This window comes from Leiobunum rupestre, chromosome 9, assembly GCF_980474605.1.
Source record: "Leiobunum rupestre chromosome 9, qqLeiRupe1.1.hap1, whole genome shotgun sequence".
Classification (NCBI taxonomy): domain Eukaryota; kingdom Metazoa; phylum Arthropoda; class Arachnida; order Opiliones; family Sclerosomatidae; genus Leiobunum; species Leiobunum rupestre.
In genome coordinates, this window is record NC_143392.1 from 6,211,849 (window position 1) to 6,230,615 (window position 18,767).

An 18,767-nucleotide genomic window follows, 5' to 3' on the forward strand; every position below is an offset into this window, starting at 1 on the left:
GGATAAAGTGGCCGTATTAATTGTACCAATTCTTAAGAGGGTGCTATTTTTAGTTTAAGTGTAATTTCAGGTAAACGCCAAAAAAAAATATTTTGATCACACTTACCTCCATTGACCCTATAGTTTATTTTTCCACGATTCATACGGACTAGTGGAGTTTAAATTATTTAATTACCGATTTGATTTGTTCCAGGTCCAAAATCTATCAAAAATAAAAACCACAATAGAGTGGTATTCGTAAAAGCTGCCAGTGACAAAAACCTAAAGCCAGAATGTTCAAACGCGTCGAAACACACTATGGAATATTACAAATTTCCGTACGATAATAACATTGCTAGAAAATAAATCCCAGGTCGTGACTTTTTAGAAATAGTGTAGCGTAAGCTAAGCTATTTATTATGTACGTTAGTGTTATCGATTTTTTTCGAGTTATCTCTGTATATCGGAGTCGCAAACTGAGACCACCTCTGCTCTTGATTCGAGGGATCATCATTAGGAATTTCGAAAACCACCAACGGATTCCTGACTTCAAGTTATTTACGGTTTATTTTTATTACTAAATAATTAAAATCAAATTAAAATTCCTAAGATCGCGGTTAGGACACGACAACGAGGGGGCATTGTTTAAATTAGGCTAGCGGGCAACGGCGATAATTTCAACAAAGCATTTTTTGACGAGTGTAAATAAATGATATTATTGTACGTGCTAGTAGAAACTAAACTAAAGCCGAATCCGCTATATTGTTCACAACACGAAAATTAATTTACGATCTTGTTCCGGAATATTCGGTGTGCGTTCCTTGGTACTGTAAAAAACTAAATAATATCAGACATTGTATTTGTCAATAAAAAAGATTATTAGATTTATTTCATTTTATATATTTTAAAAATGTCAAACTGAAAATATTACTTAAGGTAGAAGCGAAAGTAACATAAGACCCAAAAGTGTGTCAGAACGGTATAGTAGTTAATGAGAGTTTGTCGCAAAGTAAAACAGGAGGAGGGGTCGGAAAATGCGTCATCAAAATCGAGGTACTCCAGCGCCGCCTAGTGAGGTGTTTTAGAACGTATGTCTACGGGCGAGTAAATCGAAGCGAGAAAATCACGCCAGACTATAGACTAAATATAAAGTTGCTAGTACTATTCCAACTAGTAGGTTATGTAGTCTATAGTGAGATTAGGTCTCACTAGAAATTTTAATAGGCGCGAAGGTACAGCTGACACACTTTTGGGTCTTATGCTACTTTTGGTAGAAGTGAATAATATCTCTCTTGCAAGAGAAGTTTCCATTTAGGCTATTTAAAAATAAACATGTACTTTTGTAGGCTTGAGGCCAGAGATAAGTTGAGCTGCGGCAGTCAACGAAATGGGCAAAACATCTTCTTGATAGTCCAATATGGATTTTTGGGACAGGGTGCCCAGAACGTAAATAGCCCCCATTTCTTTGATTTTGGCACCAGTGCCGTAGCTAGGGCGGTGCCAGCGGTGTCCAGGCACAGGGTGCGGACCCTGGAGGGGCACAGACCAGGACCAAGTCAGAGCCGGGTAAAGTTAGAATATTTTTCAACTGCGCATTTTATAGAAGCTCGCACCGGGCGCATAAAAGGCTAGTTACGGCACTGTTTGGCACTCTTCTACTGAACTGAGAACAATTCAACAGATGGAGTTATAAAAGTAAATGATGTATCTATCGATAGAAAATGCCCCACCTTTTTGGAATTTCAATCAATTTCTGCAATTCAAGCCCAAAACTCGGGCAATGTACACTCTGTTCAAAATGTCTTTGCCCGTGGGAAATTTTGAACATTTTCGCCCGTTATTTCTTGTAAAGTTACTATAAGAGGAATCGAATCTCGGAAAAGGGTAAACAATATGTTTAGCTACAAATAGAGAAAAAATATTTCGGGGTCGCCTTGTAATTTGGCCTATTTTGGCCTAAAACCGGGGAGTCAACTTTTTTCCTTTTCATCTCAGGTCAATTGTAATTCGATTTTCGTATTCCTCGGGGTCGATTTATCTTTGAAAAGTGTTGGAATTATTCAAATCGCCTTATTTGTTCAAGATATATTCGCCAAAAACATTTTATAGAATTCTACGTTATGAACAAGAAAGAACTAAACATCTTACCAAACCGATTAAATAATAAATATTGAAGGATTTTGTCGCCATCTATAGTTACTTCCAGTAATCATTCATAGACGGGTATCTTTAAAGGGATCTTGTAATTCCGTTGAAATTACCAGTCTGATCATGATGTTTTGTAACCCTCCTCCTAGTATGGGCGCACACTTCGTTTACCCGCTACCCCCCACTTTTACTATTTATCTGCCAATTAGGTTACGAACCCCTTTAATTCTAAAACGAAAACAGCACCACGATACCAAATCAAAATAAATCCGCTTTTTGGGGGGCGAGCGTAATATCCTTTATAATAATTTATAACATACATCGGGAATCCATACCTCTACTTGGAATGCTTATCCTGGCGTATCGCGTATGGTAAGATCACGCTGACGGCTTTGGCCCCGCCTACGAGAGAAAAAATCCCCTCTGCGCGTGCTCCCCTCTCACTTAATTTGTTGTTTGTTAAGTTAACAAAGTAACGTCAAAAAAACCGTCAGCCACATATATATATGCTAATGAATTTTAAAATTTTGCCAAAGAATATGGATTTCTCCACTAGCGAGTCAACAGGTTGATAACAATTCGAACTGGGATATTAGACGGAACATCGTGGAAATCAACCCTACCAAAATATCGCCTTAGCTTTCGAGCAACTTCACAACCCACTACTGGACAAACACCGGCATTCTTTTTAATACCCGGCTACCTACACTCCCATCTACATCATCATATGACGCGAAAGTTAGGGAACAGGATGAAATGAAAGCTAAAATGAAGGAACAAGCGCACGTCAAACACAACGCCTGAAAGCACGAAATTAAAATTGGGGATCAAGTGCTTCCAAAACGAATTCGACCAACGAAATTCGATCCAATATTTGACCCAAACCCTTGGGAATTAGTAGAGTCGCGGGCAATAGGCACAGGTAGGCACGTACCTACGTTGAAATATTTTGAGTAGGCGGGATTGTACTTTGACTCTTTGAGAAAAGAATCTCAAACATTGGCCGCTATCATGCTATGTGTCAATAGTCAAGCTAATATATTAAATAGTTTAATATTTTCATTTCATTTCGTATTGAGCTATACATACAGATTTCGGTGTCAATTAATTTTTGCCTATATAGTCTAGTTTGTTTTGATTTTTTTGCGAGAAGAGCGGACTTGTACCTCTTCGAGGTTTAAGCAGGCCTTAATGCGCTTGCTTAAAATATAAACAAATAACAAATAGCTAAATAATTTTACTTAATAGTAAAGTAAAAAAGTTTCAGTTAGTATTTAGTGAAAATTACCAAAAAAAACAGCTTTTTTAAAGGCTAATAGTCTCAATTCACGAAAATCTTCATTGTGATCTAATCTTGGTTTATCTGGTCAGTGGTTTTTACGTTTTTAATTTTTTATCGACCCAACAAATCAAACCCATAAATTATAAGCAAATTTTACTGAATAAAGAGTAAAATAGTTGAGCGATGAGCGGCAAAAAACATATTTCGAGGGCTCAAAAACGGCAAAAACGTAAAAGAGAAGTCTTAGAAGATAGCATTCAGAAAGATGCAATGAAACGTTTCTTGCAATCATCAGACAAAGGGGATATCAGTGATCTAGGTGATGAACCTTATAATCAAGGTATTGCAGAAAACCATTATGCACTGACGTCGTGAGTGAAGTTGAAATAGTGGAAAACTTTAGTCATAAGGGAAACTTTAGTCCTACCATATGTAACATAATACCCCTAAGTATGACACTTGTAGCCTTGCTCATGCATTTTTATTACTACATCCTTTCTTCACCAACGATAAATCAGAAAAACGACTAGCAACTCTGTAACCCGGAAGTTTAATACTCTTTGGGATTTGATTTTTTTTATTGGTCATCGAAAAAGAGTCAGAGTTCAAATTTAGCCAATCATATAGCACTACAAAATATTATGAGGTACGAAATGTAAGAAATAAAATGGCCGTTATGGTAGTCGGCTTATTAGGCCTAACTCTATCGGAAAATTATACGTAAATTCTAAATATTATTAGGGTCATTTTCAAAATTTGAAATGAAAAAAAAATATTTTTTATTGCGTAATTAGCTATTGTAAAAGTTATTCCAGAAGTTTGAAAAGGGTTAAATCTTACATTATAATTCATCAATTCATTTTTATTTTGATGACAGCGGACAAAACCAGGCATTCATCCAGGTACAAAATACAAGTATATTCAAATTGTAATAGTAAAAATCTGGAAGAAATTGTAATAAAATATTCGTAAACTAAATGAGAAACATTTTTACATTAAAAACGTAACAAGCTGAAGGTTTTTAACGTCTACAGTATTTGGTGCGTAACATTGATAAACATCAATGAGATTCAGCTTGTCAATATACTACACTAGTGATCCACAAATTTCGAGTTGTTGGTGAATTTCTAATATTGCCCGATATAAAGATTTAATATTGTTGGGGAAAATACATACAATTTCTTTTATTTCTTCCGTTGTTAAAGTTTCCGTGGCGAAAACGAAATTAGTGCGGCTATACGCCTTAAGCCTAAAAATGACTGTTTTCAAAACCGCGGGAATCACGTTCCCGGAAGTTGGATTAAATTAGTTCATGCCGCCACTACCGGGTGGCGCTATTTTGAAAATTTTTGGTCGTCACTGTGAAGAAAGGATGTAGTAGAAAATTTTCCTAATGTCATACTTAGGGGTTATATGTTACTTATGGTCCTACTAAGGCAAACGTTAGTCCTGCACACGTGGAAATTAAAATTATCTGCGCTCAACGAGACCTATAGCGCTTAGGGGTCATAGATCTAATGAAGAAAATGGAAATAGGGGGAACTTCGCTGAAATTTTAGATCTACCATAAGTTAATGATACCTCTAAGTAGACAAATGGCTATGCTGCCTATGGCGGATATGCTTGTCCAAATCGACCTATGTCTCTCCGTACTGCGTATCAAAGTAGCCTTAACATACACTTGGAACTGCCGAAGCTGACGTTTCTTTAATCCCGTTTGGTGCAAGGCTAGCTTGAACTTCCCCAAAAGAGATAAATTTCGGTATTCCCTTAGAAAATTCGTCCCCCCCGCAGAGGCAAAAGAACGTTTGTTTTGCTATTGGTTTATTTCTCTCAGTCCAATATAGTTTCATTCTCGACCGCACAGCGGCGCTGGGTCCAAGATATTTTTCAAATCTTTCATTTTCGCGGGAATCGGAGAGACAAGATTTGACATCACATTTTCTGGACAAAGATTCCACCTTGAAAGGGCTTATTTGTCTAGTTAGAGGTATCATAAACTTATGGATCTACTGAAAATAAAATGTCCTGCTTTGAAAGCCAAGTGCGATAGCATGCCAAATATACTCGTGGCAAAATTCCAAATGAACTGATCAATGTAAGTGGAAATTTAGTGAGGAGGATGATTGTACAATGGAGATGAAAGAAACTTTTATGGGTTTTACAAGATTAACAGATGGAACTGCGGCCGATGTGGCTTCAATAATTTGCGACCTTATAAAGTCATGTGGTATAGATATTTTGAAAGGCGGCAGGCCTAGGACAGAGGTACGATGCATGGTGCGAACACAATGAGTGGAAAGTATTCAGGAGTTCGAGTTCGCCTGAAAGAATTACAACCAAATGCGTTATATGTACATTATTATAATCTGAATTTAGTAATTAATGACGCTGTAAATGAAATTACAGAGATAACGCGACTCTCTAACTAATTAATTTGGGGGGATATGTACCCTGAATTAAAATATATCAAATTTAAAAGTATGATGAATGAATTCACGTTTATTATTTAATCAATTAATGAATCCAAATATTCTAAAATAAACATTAACTTATTAAAAAAATTCCCGATTATGAGCTTTGAGAAATCTCCAAACAACTTGTTCAATAACTATTTGGTGAAGTTGATCAACACCAAACCGTTATTTCTCGAGTACTGTAAGCGGGCATTCTGATGAATGTTGATTTAAGTATTCGAAAGAGTGCTTATATCTTCGCGAATAGTGGCCATAAAAGGTTTAGATTTTCGCCACCGGTATCAGAGTTCATAATAGAATTTAAATAAGGCTTTAAAGCTAAAAGGGCGTAAATCCCGTTACGTGCGATTGGCTGCCAGGCGACGATTTCGAATTGATTGGATTGCTAGAATTTGAATAGACGGTAAAATAAATAGCGGTGACATGTTCAATACTTTAAAACGGACGCGCCAGCTAGGGATAGTGTATAATATCAGGAAATTATATATATACACTAGGAATGCCTAAAGCAGGCTTTAGCGGCACTTGGAAACGGGCGTGGTTTACAGTCCCCATTGGCGCTCGTGCTCTGTTACATTGAAATCTTTTCAGTTTGAGATCGAATCGGGGTTTCTTAAATCCATTTTCTGGTAAGTCTATTTTACGATTTACTCTTAGCGATGATACTCAGCCATAGTGCTTTCTCTTATACGAACCTTAGTAGCCAGCCAGTTAATTTGAACATTAGACGTAGTCTAAGCTTCACCCGTTTATCTCGTTGCGTTGGTAGGGATGAATATATATATATATATATATATATATGCGGAATGTCTACAGATATACATGTCTTTGGTTAAGTATAATTAAATTTATACTATTAAATTTAGTATATTTAAATTTCAAATCCATCGAATCGATTCCTTAAGTCAGTGGATCAAAATTATAATCCAACTATATCGTGAGGACTAACTTACTTTACGTCATAAGGACGTCTTCCCTTAAGACGACGCCATGGCGTAGGGGAAGTAAGTCTTCACAAGAAAGTAAAATTATTTTGTGTAGTTGTAAAAATGTTGTGGTTGTGAAGAACTTGTTGAGGTTAACAGACTTAATAACCAAGAAGTACAAGTACACGAATTATTGCGTAATTATAAAAAAAAATTATTAACATGGTCTAGCCTAAAGGCATCGCCATAGAGTAAACCACTCACATAGAGTGGAAGGCCCTATGGAAGCGCATGAAACATTAATCCTAACGGGCCAACTTGTTTTCGAGGCGTGAATAAATATAGTCCGAAGAGCGATGGTATTGTTTTTACATTTTTTGGAGAATAAAGTTACTTTTTTATCCAGATATTGTACATTAACTTTGGGCCAACTTGTTTATATAACGCCTCGAAAACAAGACGTTGCGTACGATAAGTGTTAACAAGTTTCGCTGATAGCCTTCCACTCTATGTGAGTGGGTTACTCTATGGGCATCGCCAATGTGGCAAAACTTTGTGCCGAAAATATTGTTTAGCGCAGCGTACCCAGCATAGAGTAACCCACTCACATAGAGTGGAAGGCTATCAGCGAGACTTGTTAACACTTATCGTACGCAACGTCTTGTTTTCGAGGCGTTATATAAACAAGTTGGCCCAAAGTTAATGTACAATATCTGGATAAAAAAGTAACTTTATACTCCAAAAAATGTAAAAACAATACCATCGCTCTTCGGACTATATTTATTCACGCCTCGAAAACAAGTTGGCCCGTTAGGATTAATGTTTCATGCGCTTCCATAGGGCCTTCCACTCTATGTGAGTGGTTTACTCTATGGTTTACTCTATGGTTCCGTCGCGGCAACACCATTTATACAGACAATACAGATTAAAAAACCAAAAACAAAAAAATAAACAAAATAAAAAGGAGGGGGGATTCTAAAAATTGATTTCCACGCAGAATTAAGATAAAGACCGTCTTTTAATCAACGCAATACTCGTGAAAGTATTGAGATTATGAAACGTAAAAATAACCTGATTAACTTTGACGACGGTCTTTATCTTAATTCTCTGTGGAAATCAATTTTTTGGAATCCCCCCCTCCTTTTTTTTGTTTTTTGTTTTTTAATCTGTATTGTCCGTATAAATGGTGTTGCCGCGACGGAACTTTTGTTATTCCTGATGATGGCACTAACACTGCCGAAACTGGTCGTTTTAATATTATGTTAATAATTTTTTTAAACTTACGCAATAATTCGTGTACTTGTACTTCTTGGTTATTTAACAGCGTAAGGCTGGAACCAAACCAAATGTTAATTAACAGTTATAATAACTTTAGGGAGCTGTTGGCTCGCGTGGCATGAACGGCTAGCCACCACTCTCCTACGCATTGTAACCCGGCCACCTGAATTAAAGGCAATAGAAGTCGCTAGATGTCTTGGGCCTAGGCTAGTGCCTTGGGTAATTAGCCTAGTTGATGGCGAACTAAAAAAACGATTTGCTTATTGAACTTACACGTCAATGATTTTTCGTAAATTATGTTTTTATATTAAAAATTTCGGAAAAATTCTTCGGCTAAAAGAAAAATAGAACTAAATTGGCTGTCAAATACAACCATAAGTTTATAATTCAGATAAGCGCGTGAGTTAAATTTTTACTGAGAGCTTATTCAAGAAAGACAGCACATATTTTTTGACTTCAGACTAACTCATTAGTCGGCTAAACGTTATCTTTGCTTCGTCGTTATTGTGCGCGTGACGAAGCGCGTTAATGTATTTTAAATTTGCAAATTTCTTTAAGTCACTTTATTTGCTATGACGTCAGCTCTACGTCGCTACACGCAAAAATATCGATAATGAGTTCCACTAATTGATAATTTCGAGCTAATCGTTTTGTGTATGAGCAGATGTTTATATGAGAGAGTATTTAAATTGGCCATTAAATCGAAACACGTAACTTCGCAGGATCGACGCGGACTCCGTTGGGAGCGAATTTTCAGCCAAATCACGGCTCAAACTTTACCGAATCTATTAATTCCCTTAAGGGGGAACGATACAGTAAAAGCCTCTTTTTTGTTCAAGCTGAACGTTTCTGTTTTAACAATTAAATAATTGAATTATATTTTTCTTATTAGGCTGAACCTTCCTCTAGTGCTTAAAATAATGTTGATGATTCTAATATTAATAGTTAACGAGATATGAGGTCCTAACTAAAGGGTAGTTTGGCGCTTGCCCAACTTGTCCGAATTAAAACGTAATAACTTAAAGGGAATATAACCTCAGGTTTTAGGTGTGGAACACCAAACTTCGACCATTTCCTGCTCCCTCCTATGACTTTAGATATTTTTGGCGCTGTTTAGTGACTTCCCGCCAAAATTGCTTACATAAAAAAGCATAAAAAACATAAAAACGACTTGAGGTTATATTCCCTTTAATTACTTTTAAATTTAAAATTGACAAAATTATTTTAGTCACTAAACAAGAGGCTGTTCTACACTTAAATATTAATTTTATAAGTTAAAATACAAAATTAAAGAGTTCAGCTTGAAATAGCGCGAAAGTAGACAAAGGTCACTGTAGTCTTCCCCCTTAAAGATGTAAAATATAAAATTTAAACTTTATACGGATATTTAGTTATTTACCTATTGATAAAGCATATTTTCGCGATGAAATAGTATTAGAAAATCAATACACGCACGATATTTTCTTCCCAAAGGTTTTTGGAAAAATGACCAGGAGCCGGCGAATAACATTAGCCAGATAGATAGATGAATACTAATCTCATAAAAGATATATTATATATAGTTATGGGCCGAAACCGATGAGATATCGGTATGGCCTAGCTGATTATTATTATTATTATTATTATATCGGGATTGGGCCGATTAATCGGTTCGCGTCTAAACTACCGATATTACGTGATACTGATATTTTAAAACCGATATTCTCAAGAACAAGGTAGATGGCGCCACTAACCTTGACCTTTATAATTTATTGAAAAAATCGGTATCGGTAACCATCGGTTAGATATCGGTAATAATCGGTTAGATATGGGTATCGGTAATAATCGGTTAGATATGGGTATCGGTAATAATCGGTTAGATATTGGTATCGGTAATAATCGATTAGATATTGGTATTGGTAATAATCGGTTAGATATTGGTATTGGTAATAATCGGTTAGATATTGGTTAGAGCGTTTGGAAATCTGTTTGTTAACACGTTAGCTTTCCAGTGAGTTTTGAAGAAAATTGGGCACTGGTAATATAGCCACGTAATCTTTTATTTATTTATTTATTTAAGAGACATACCTACGAAGCCGCAACGACTTATATGTAGGCATAACGATATGTGCATTAGCTGATACTAATGTAATAACAATGCGCGTTGGATAGTCAGTCGTTAACCGACGCCTAGTGAAATAAAGTAGTATACAGAGATGTTAATATATTTGTGGTAAGTTGCGAAAATCACAGAACGCGTAATACTCAGACGTTATATAATGACTAGTAAAACCATATAGCATAGTTTATAATACTATTAAAGGGACAGTATAAAAAGAGAAAAAAAGAAAAAGATAAAGTCAATACAAAAATATTATCGGTGGGCAATGACCAGTAAACAGCATTATACGGGTAATCGAATACAAATAATAATTATTCCTTATTGAAGTATTCTATTAAAGAGCTTCGAAATTTGGAATATTCTTTGAGGGAAATAAGATCTTGGGGCAAAGAGTTCCAGTCGTTTATAACGCTGTGAGCAAATGAGTTAAGTCGAGCGATAGTAAGAGCTCGGGGCTTATTTAACTTTAAGGAATGACCCCTTGTACGCGAACCAACAGGTACGGTGAAAAATTCCTCAAAGTCTAGAACCAAGTCGTTATAAAAAAATTATGTAGCAAGGTTGTTAATTTTATGGTGAATTGAAACTGATGGAATTTTAAGAGATTTAAGTCGAGAGGGTGCTGGAAGGGATTGAAATTTGGAGGCTAAATTTGAAAAGCGGTTCTGGGCCTTTTGAAGTGCCAATTGATCAGTTACAAGGTGGGGGTCCAAATAGGGGAACAATAATAAAAAATGCGAATAACGTGCGGGGAGCGAAAGTAAAGGTTGCGGCGCACTATTCCCGCGATCGAGCGAACCCGCTTAGTGACTTGATTGGTAAATTCTAGGGCTGGATCAATAATGACACCGAGATCACGTTCAGAGAGAGTAGTCTTCAGTGGCACCCCAGCGATGCAGTAAGTATGGTTAAGATTTTTGGATCCAAGGTGGAGCCCCGAACTCTTTAAACTGTTAAAGGATAACCCGTGGTTAGTGGCCCAGTTTGTAACCGAATCAAGGTCCGCCTGCAAACAATCGGAGAGCGACTTTGATTTAGCCGAAAGTTTGGAGTGGTCCTCAAAAAGCAATCATAGCCCGAAGATGACTGCATCTGGCATTGAGTTAATCAGAACATTGAAACGGAGGGGCGCCAGAATAAACAAGCGGGCCACATTTGGCGAGAACGAAAGAAAACTTTAAAGTCAGGAGGTTGAAATGGTCCCGTGATTAGGTTATGCTGCCATCTACATCGATTTTAGGAACTAATTATTGATATTTATGTTTGCCTTTCGTCCGCTACGTTGTAAATTTTAAGATTTTTCACTCTTTATACATACTTAAGAAAACGTTTTATCTTATATTGACCTTTTTCTTTAATTAACTCGGTAAATTATTTAACTTATTTGGTATCATAAGAATCGTTATAGCTAAGCTAAGAAAACTTGTCTCGGCCATCGAGCCGAAAATACGTTCTACGCATGAGCGAGAGATGCATTTTCAGCCAATAGTGTGTTTCTTTCTTTCCCAGAATGCTTTGCGAACATCCCAAGAACCGTTGAAAATTTTCACTTGTCGACAAATAAGTCCAGATTATGACGTTTATGGGAATATAATTAGAGATCTTGCCCGTTATTTGATTTCACTACTTTTATGGCCTAGAGTAATATAGGACGTGACGTTTTTGTTTAAAGGACCTTGCAATTTTTAACCGAATGGTTTTTGGGTGGATTTTACGCCTTTTTGTTTATAACAATAGAAGTTAAGTTATTATAATACATTTAAACGTAAAAAAGCGGAAATAATATTTATAAACAAAATTGGAAAGTGAACTTTCACCTACTTGGAATATTGAGAACTGCCTAGCTCTTTCGCCACATTGTGTAAGTTTAGATATTGTTTACTTTAATTTTTTTTAAACGTGACGTCATTATGCTCTTTAATTCATTTTTTAATGTTAATAAATAAGCTTGTACGATTGTTATTAGACTTTACACGTTTTTTACTGTGTTTATTACTCATTGGCATCGTTTACCTCCCTCTGGCGGCACACTGTCCACCCTGACACTGGCGAGACACTTCGAACTCACTGCACCTGTTTCACTTAGAAACAACCTATAAATCAGAAGCATTCGAATGTTTAATCTATTTCCCTAGTATCGGCCATTTTGAGCCCCACCCTGACACTCGCAAGACTAGTGTTTCCAAACTCAGCGCCTCTTTTTACCTACAATCCACCTATAAATATGTTGCATACATAGTTTCCAAGTATATCCGTCATAGCGGGCATTTTGACCTTTAACGCCCTCTGGCAGCTAACTGTCCAATCTGCGACTTGCAAGACTATTTTTACGAACACAGCGCCACGTTTTCACCTAGAATCAACCCTCAAACCTTTTGCATTAATTGTTTTAAATCGCTTGTCGCTCCGGTTTAGCACTTCTTTTGTGTTTATTAGTCCATGGATTAGTTACCGACTCGCTGATCTGTACATTTGTCGCCGTAGCTCAAGAACTATACCAGATAGAAACTTCTCCTTTGGAAGGACACAATGGGAGCTTAATTTGAAACAGTATACCAAATTGCATTTAAATCGGTTCAGTAGTAGAGCGGTCTGCGAGGACAAGATGGAAGAAGAAGGAGTAGAAAAATTAAGCCTAACTTTGCCCCATTACCTCGAAACGTCGCCTCAGCCCTGTTCGATGGAATTCGTATATGTTTGTCGCGTGCCAGTAACCTTTCAAACGATACATTACTTGTTTTGATACGACCTATAGGTCTTGAGATACGAGGTGGTAAAATCGGCTTCATTCTGACTCGAGATAATATAGCGAGTGCTCGGGTAGGTGCTCTATACCCGGACTTTGCATAGGGACTACCGTCTCTTTGGATTACTTATATGATTCTGCGATTAACTCTGTGATATGGCGATTAATTCTGTGATATTGAGATTAACTCGGTTGCACTTCAGTATTTCACTAGTTTTGTACGCAATATCTTCTCGCCTACAACTATTGCATAGCATTGTATTTCATTTCATTATTTTAATTAATTATTATATTGCATTGCATTTCCCTACTATAAGGGCTAACTGCCTTTCCACCTCTTTGCATTTAATATCGTTGACTTATATATTTTCTTACCAAATCTGTTATTTTAATGGTACTTTTTCATGTATTTTTTTCTCTCTATACTTGTGTTGGATATTGAAATTTGTTTTTGCTCTTTGTGAGCCGCCCTGTTCCAAAAGGGTTTTCGAAGACGGCATCAATAAAACTTTAAAACCTTAACAAGAGAGTGGTCTGAGGTAAATATTAAATCTAAGACATTGTCCCGACAAAACTGGCCACCATTTCTAGTGGGAAAGTCAATGAGTTGGGAGAACGAGTTATCTAATATACAGTCAAAGAACAATTTAGTATTTTGACAAGCGGCGGGGGCCAGGGAAAAAATATTCCAATCAATGTGGGGATAGTTAAAGCCACCTAAGATTAGTAAGCGATATTTGTGTTGTACACAGAAATCATTGCTAGAGTTTAAAAATTTACAAAGAAGGGAATGATTAGAGTACGCACGATTGTTGGATCTATAGATTACTGCAGTGATGGTGGAAATGGAGGGGTTTACATTGTGAGAAATTGAAACTATTAAGATGTCAAGGCCCAGAGAACTGGGAGAAAGTCGTGTAAGTTAATGTCATTAAAGTGCAAGAGTCTGGCCAATAGAGAGTTCGATACATATAAGGCCACACTGCCGTAGTTACTAGAACCACTAGAATTGAGTGTTCATTGTCCAGAATGTCGGAAGATCAAAATGTTTCGGTTATAGCAGCAAAAACAGCTTTGCGATTTAGAAGGAGTTGGGAGAGCTCGTTGCGCTTATAAACAGAGGTTAGGCCATTGGCATTTGTGAGAAGAGCGGTAGATAATGATAAAGATGAAGAAGCCCCGTAAGTAGATTTGAACTCACGGGATTCTTCAACGGCAGAAAAGATTGTAAGCAGTCTAAGTACGTGTCAAGTGAGGGGCGGCATAAGAGTCAAGGCAGCTACGCACGAAAGGGCTGGGCAGCGTGAGAGTTGGAGTAATTCCCAATTTGATTGTTATTAGGAGAGGAGATCACCGAACGGGAATACGCGTATTGCACTCGCGCGTCTTGAGACGGTCCGTAAGTGTGAGTTGTCGGCATAGGAGTTTTGTTGAGTACCTGGTGACACAAAGTTGGAGGGATGAATAGAAGGTCGAGAGGAATTTAAAGTACGGTCTTTGGGGCGCACAGACTTGTCGAGGGACTCAAGGGAGGGCCCATGAGGGTGTCGAAAATCGTGACAGCTTTGAAGCGGCGTATGACTCAGCCAGTGTCACCTGCAGCGACTTTGCGGCTTAGTTCTTCTTGGCTTTGGCGTATTGACCCCTTTGTTTTGGGGTAGGACTTATCAACCATCTGTTGAGAACGAATGAATGTATAAATCTTATCCTTTTGGTCTTGTTATATATGTATGTATGTAGATGTATGGCACGCCAAACCGGACAAAATTCGTTCACCGTTCGCTATATTCATACTTTACCTCTTGTTATATTCATACTTGGTCTTACTATATTCATACTTGGTCTTGTTATATTCATACTTGGTCTTGCTATACTCATACTTGGTCTTGTTATATTCATACTTGGTCTTGTTATATTCATACTTGGTCTTGCTATACTCATACTTGGTCTTGCTATATTCATACTTGGTCTAACTATATCTATACTTGGTTTCGTTATATTTATACTTTTTCTCTCTCTTATACATCGAGGTGTCTCACACTTCGACTCTCTCTCTCTACTGTAACTTGGTCGTTCACTATTCATACATCGCACCTCTCTCTCATACTTCGACTCTCTCTCTCTCTACTCTAACTTGGTCGTTCACTATTCATACATCGCACCTCTCTCATACTTCGACTCTCTCTCTCTACTCTAACTTGGTCGTTCGCTATTCATACATCGCACCTCTCTCTCATACTTCGACTCTCTCTCTCTCTACTCTAACTTGGTCGTTCGCTATTCATACATCGCACCTCTCTCTCATACTTCGACTCTCTCTCTCTCTCTACCCATAGTTTCCTTAGCTTTCTCTCTAGCTACATACCGTCGAGCTATCAAATTCGAAGGTCGTCTGTCTCGAACTTTGTACCGCGCTTTTGACGCCGACTATATTTGGCCAAGTTAAGTGAGAACTTGACCAACAGCAAAACTATTCTGTCTCAGCCGTATTTTATTATACAGGGTGTTTGGAAATAAAATTTCAAGAATGAGAATCTACGTGAGATCAGAACATTAGCAATTCGAGTGGCGTGACTTTTCCCCACTTTTGAAAGATATTCTGCGATTTGCAATAATTTTGCAAGTAGGTGTATTGTAGTGATCGTACGGGGACACCGACCCCGACCCGGTATGTCGGGCATCCCCGGGTTTTCAACCCCGACCCGAGTATTAAACAATAATACTATGTTGTTGACAACATCTAGAGGATGTTCTTGGTTTCTGTTTAACTCTTTTATAATTTATAAACACCGTTAAAAAATTAGAATCATTAAAAAAATATACTATTAGTTAAATATTAACCTACATTCGGTTTAATTCAATGTTTTTTTAAATTTATTTAAAAATAATTGTTTTTTGTGGAATTTTCCTATCTGACTAACGTTAAATTTTTGTCGTATCGAAAGCCTGGTGGGAAAATATATACACGGTAACAGGCGATTGACGGGGCCGCTAAAGCGCGGTACGCGCGATCGAAGTTGGCCGTGCCTCGATACGCTGTGGTTGCTAAGGGCTTAGTTTGGTAACTTCGTTGCTAACGAACATCGTGACCTCACTGAGATGAGATCCTGCAATGGGATCGCATCTGGGTGACATCACGATTTTAAAACGTTTTTCGACCGAAAACCCCATTCCCCGCTCCCATTTTCTATCGCTGTTTTGTTATACTATTCCCCTTACCAAATATTCAGTGGCGTAGCCAGGGGGGGGGACAGGGGCACGTGCCCCCCTCCGAAACGTATGGTTGTATGTACAATTTTTTAATTTTTTGTTTTACTTTTTTTCATTGTGTGCCCTCCCCGAAACCAAATCCTGGCTACGCTACAGCAAATATTATCCAAGTAACACTTTGAATCTTTGACCTTTGTATTACAAGGTTAATTCATATTCTATATTTTAGTGATTTCTAATATTTATATTAGCAGAAGAAAACCGGTGGAAGCAGGCCCGTAGCCAGGATTTTTCAGTTGACGGTTAATCATTATCCATGTTTAAATTGATTTTTTCGTTAAAAAAATTTAAACAAAGAAATTTACCGGTTAATACTTCGGAAAATTATTAAAAAACATGTATTATTCGTAAAATTTGAGCTTTTTATCGAAAACTACGTCGTTTTTCTGATTAATTTTACAAATTTATCAAAAAATTAATCGGATAATACAGAAATATAAATTACTCGATCAAAACGTTTTACGAATATTTTTGAGAGCTTTATCTATTGAATAAAAGTTAACCATCCCCGACCTCTAGTTGAAGGGGGCACGCTCAGTGGCGTTCTGAGGGTTTGTGGCGCTAGGTTCAAAATTTTTATATGGCGCCAACCAACGTATGTCATACATAAAGTAAATTACGAACAAATAATCACTATCACACTACTACTTATCTCAAACACTGCAAAAGTTGCAACGCTCACTGACGAAAATTTGATGGGAATGCCAAATAATTTAAAACAAAATCAAATAGTAAAAATTTATGTTTTTGAGCGCTGCGCCCATGTTTGAAATTAATTTATTCAAAGACATTAAATATTTCCAAAAAGAAGACTTTAGAAGCCATAGAGCTATTCCCTAAAGGAGGTGTCGGGCGGAAAAGTGTTCAGCACCGACGCGGAATAGTATACACTCTTTTTCGCGGTATTTTCTAGGCGCGTCCATGTTTCGTTTTCCCCCTTTCATACTCATCCTCATCCTCCATTACGGATACCTAAAGACTGGATGCTTGACTCCCCGCCGAGGGCAGAGGCAATGGCCGACGAGCGGGATGCAAGTAAGAGGGGTCAAATAAAGGCGCGAAAAAGAGTGTATTGCCCCGTTGAATCGCGAGTCAAAATATCCCGATGAACTTGCGCCCCCCCCCCCCCCGATACGACGACCAATGGAGTGGTCCAAGGCCAAACTATCGCGGATGAAAGAGCCGAGACATTTCACAACCACCGCTTTAAACAGAGGCCTTTATTACAAGGTGGGTAAAAATGGCGACCCTCCCAGCAAACTTTGAATTTATGTGAAATACCAATAAGAAACTGCTATTTCGTTACACGACGTCTGAAACGCAGTCAATTCAACCTCTTGCGCCAGACCTTCATCAACTGCTCTTTTTCGCGTTTTCTTCCTACATAATTCCCATTTGTATTCTTGTTTTCCACACAAAATCTCGGCATCGATTTGAAAGCGTTCAAACTCATCCCGCAGTGAACTTACGTGCACTACCAAAGAGTTATATAAACAGGTAACAGTTGATAATTCTATTTGCTCTCCTTGAAGAATCTTGCTAGTTGAATTAATACGATTTAACACTGGAGTCCAAAATACGACCATAAAAGCTATTTCCAAAGTACACATTTTGTCTGAGAGAGATTTAGCTTCGTGGCGTGTGGTTGCTTTCTGCTTTGTGTCGTTAGACATTTCAAGTAACTCTTCCTTAATTTCAGCGTATCCACAATGCAGAGAATTACAAGCGGCTTCCCTGGCTGACCACCTTGTACTTGAAAGTGATTTAAAGGTTTTTGCTTCATAATTGTTTTTTAAATGACTAGATAGTACTTCCCAGCGGTGAGTTGAGCCGGAAAAAAAAACGTAAATGGCTTGAAGAAAGGTGAAAAAATCGATAGATATGGTTGTACAGTCAGCGGCGGATGTACCAACCAAATTCAGAGAATGTGCAGAGCATGGAACGTAGGCGGCAAATGAAGCTTCTTCTGGAATCAATGCTTGAAGTCCGGCATATGCACCTGACAGATTTGAGGCATTATCATATGATTGGCCCCTGCAGTTTTTTATATCGATTCCATGAGCTACTAAATCTAAAACGATCGCGTCCCGCATCTCAGCGCATTTGTGTCCAACTGAAGACAGAAGAATCTTTCTACTGGGTCACCATTGGGAAGAACATAGCGAAATATCAATGTTAATTGATAAATTTTGGATATGTCTGGGGTAGAGTCAACACTTATCGAAAAATATTTCGCGGCCTTAATTTCATTTAAGATTATTTCTTGTACTTTGTTAGCCATAATTTCAATCAACTCATCGCAAATGGTAGAAGACAAATAAGAAACATGTCCACGACCCAAATTTCCCCTATTAGATATATGTTTGGCTAAAAAGGGGTCAAACTCTGAAATCAGTTCTAATATGCCCAGATAGTTTCCATTGGATTTGGATCGAAAAGTTCCATTTTCTCCTCGTAGGGCTAAGCCTCTAGTGGCTAAAAACTTAATAGTCGCGACCACCCTTCGTAAGACATTCCTCCAATAATCTATTTCTGTTTCATATTGTTTTTTCAAATGCAT

The 18,767-nt window shown here is 37.6% G+C and overlaps 1 protein-coding gene across 1 annotated transcript; it reads right to left on the bottom strand.

Annotated features, from left to right (window-relative positions):
* Positions 1 to 17,475: 17,475 nt before the first annotated feature.
* LOC149926368 (uncharacterized) lies at positions 17,476 to 18,300 on the bottom strand. The gene has a single exon (XM_090157689.1). The coding sequence runs from the start codon at positions 18,298 to 18,300 to the stop codon at positions 17,476 to 17,478; it is 825 nt and encodes a 274-aa protein (XP_090013815.1).
* Positions 18,301 to 18,767: the final 467 nt, after the last annotated feature.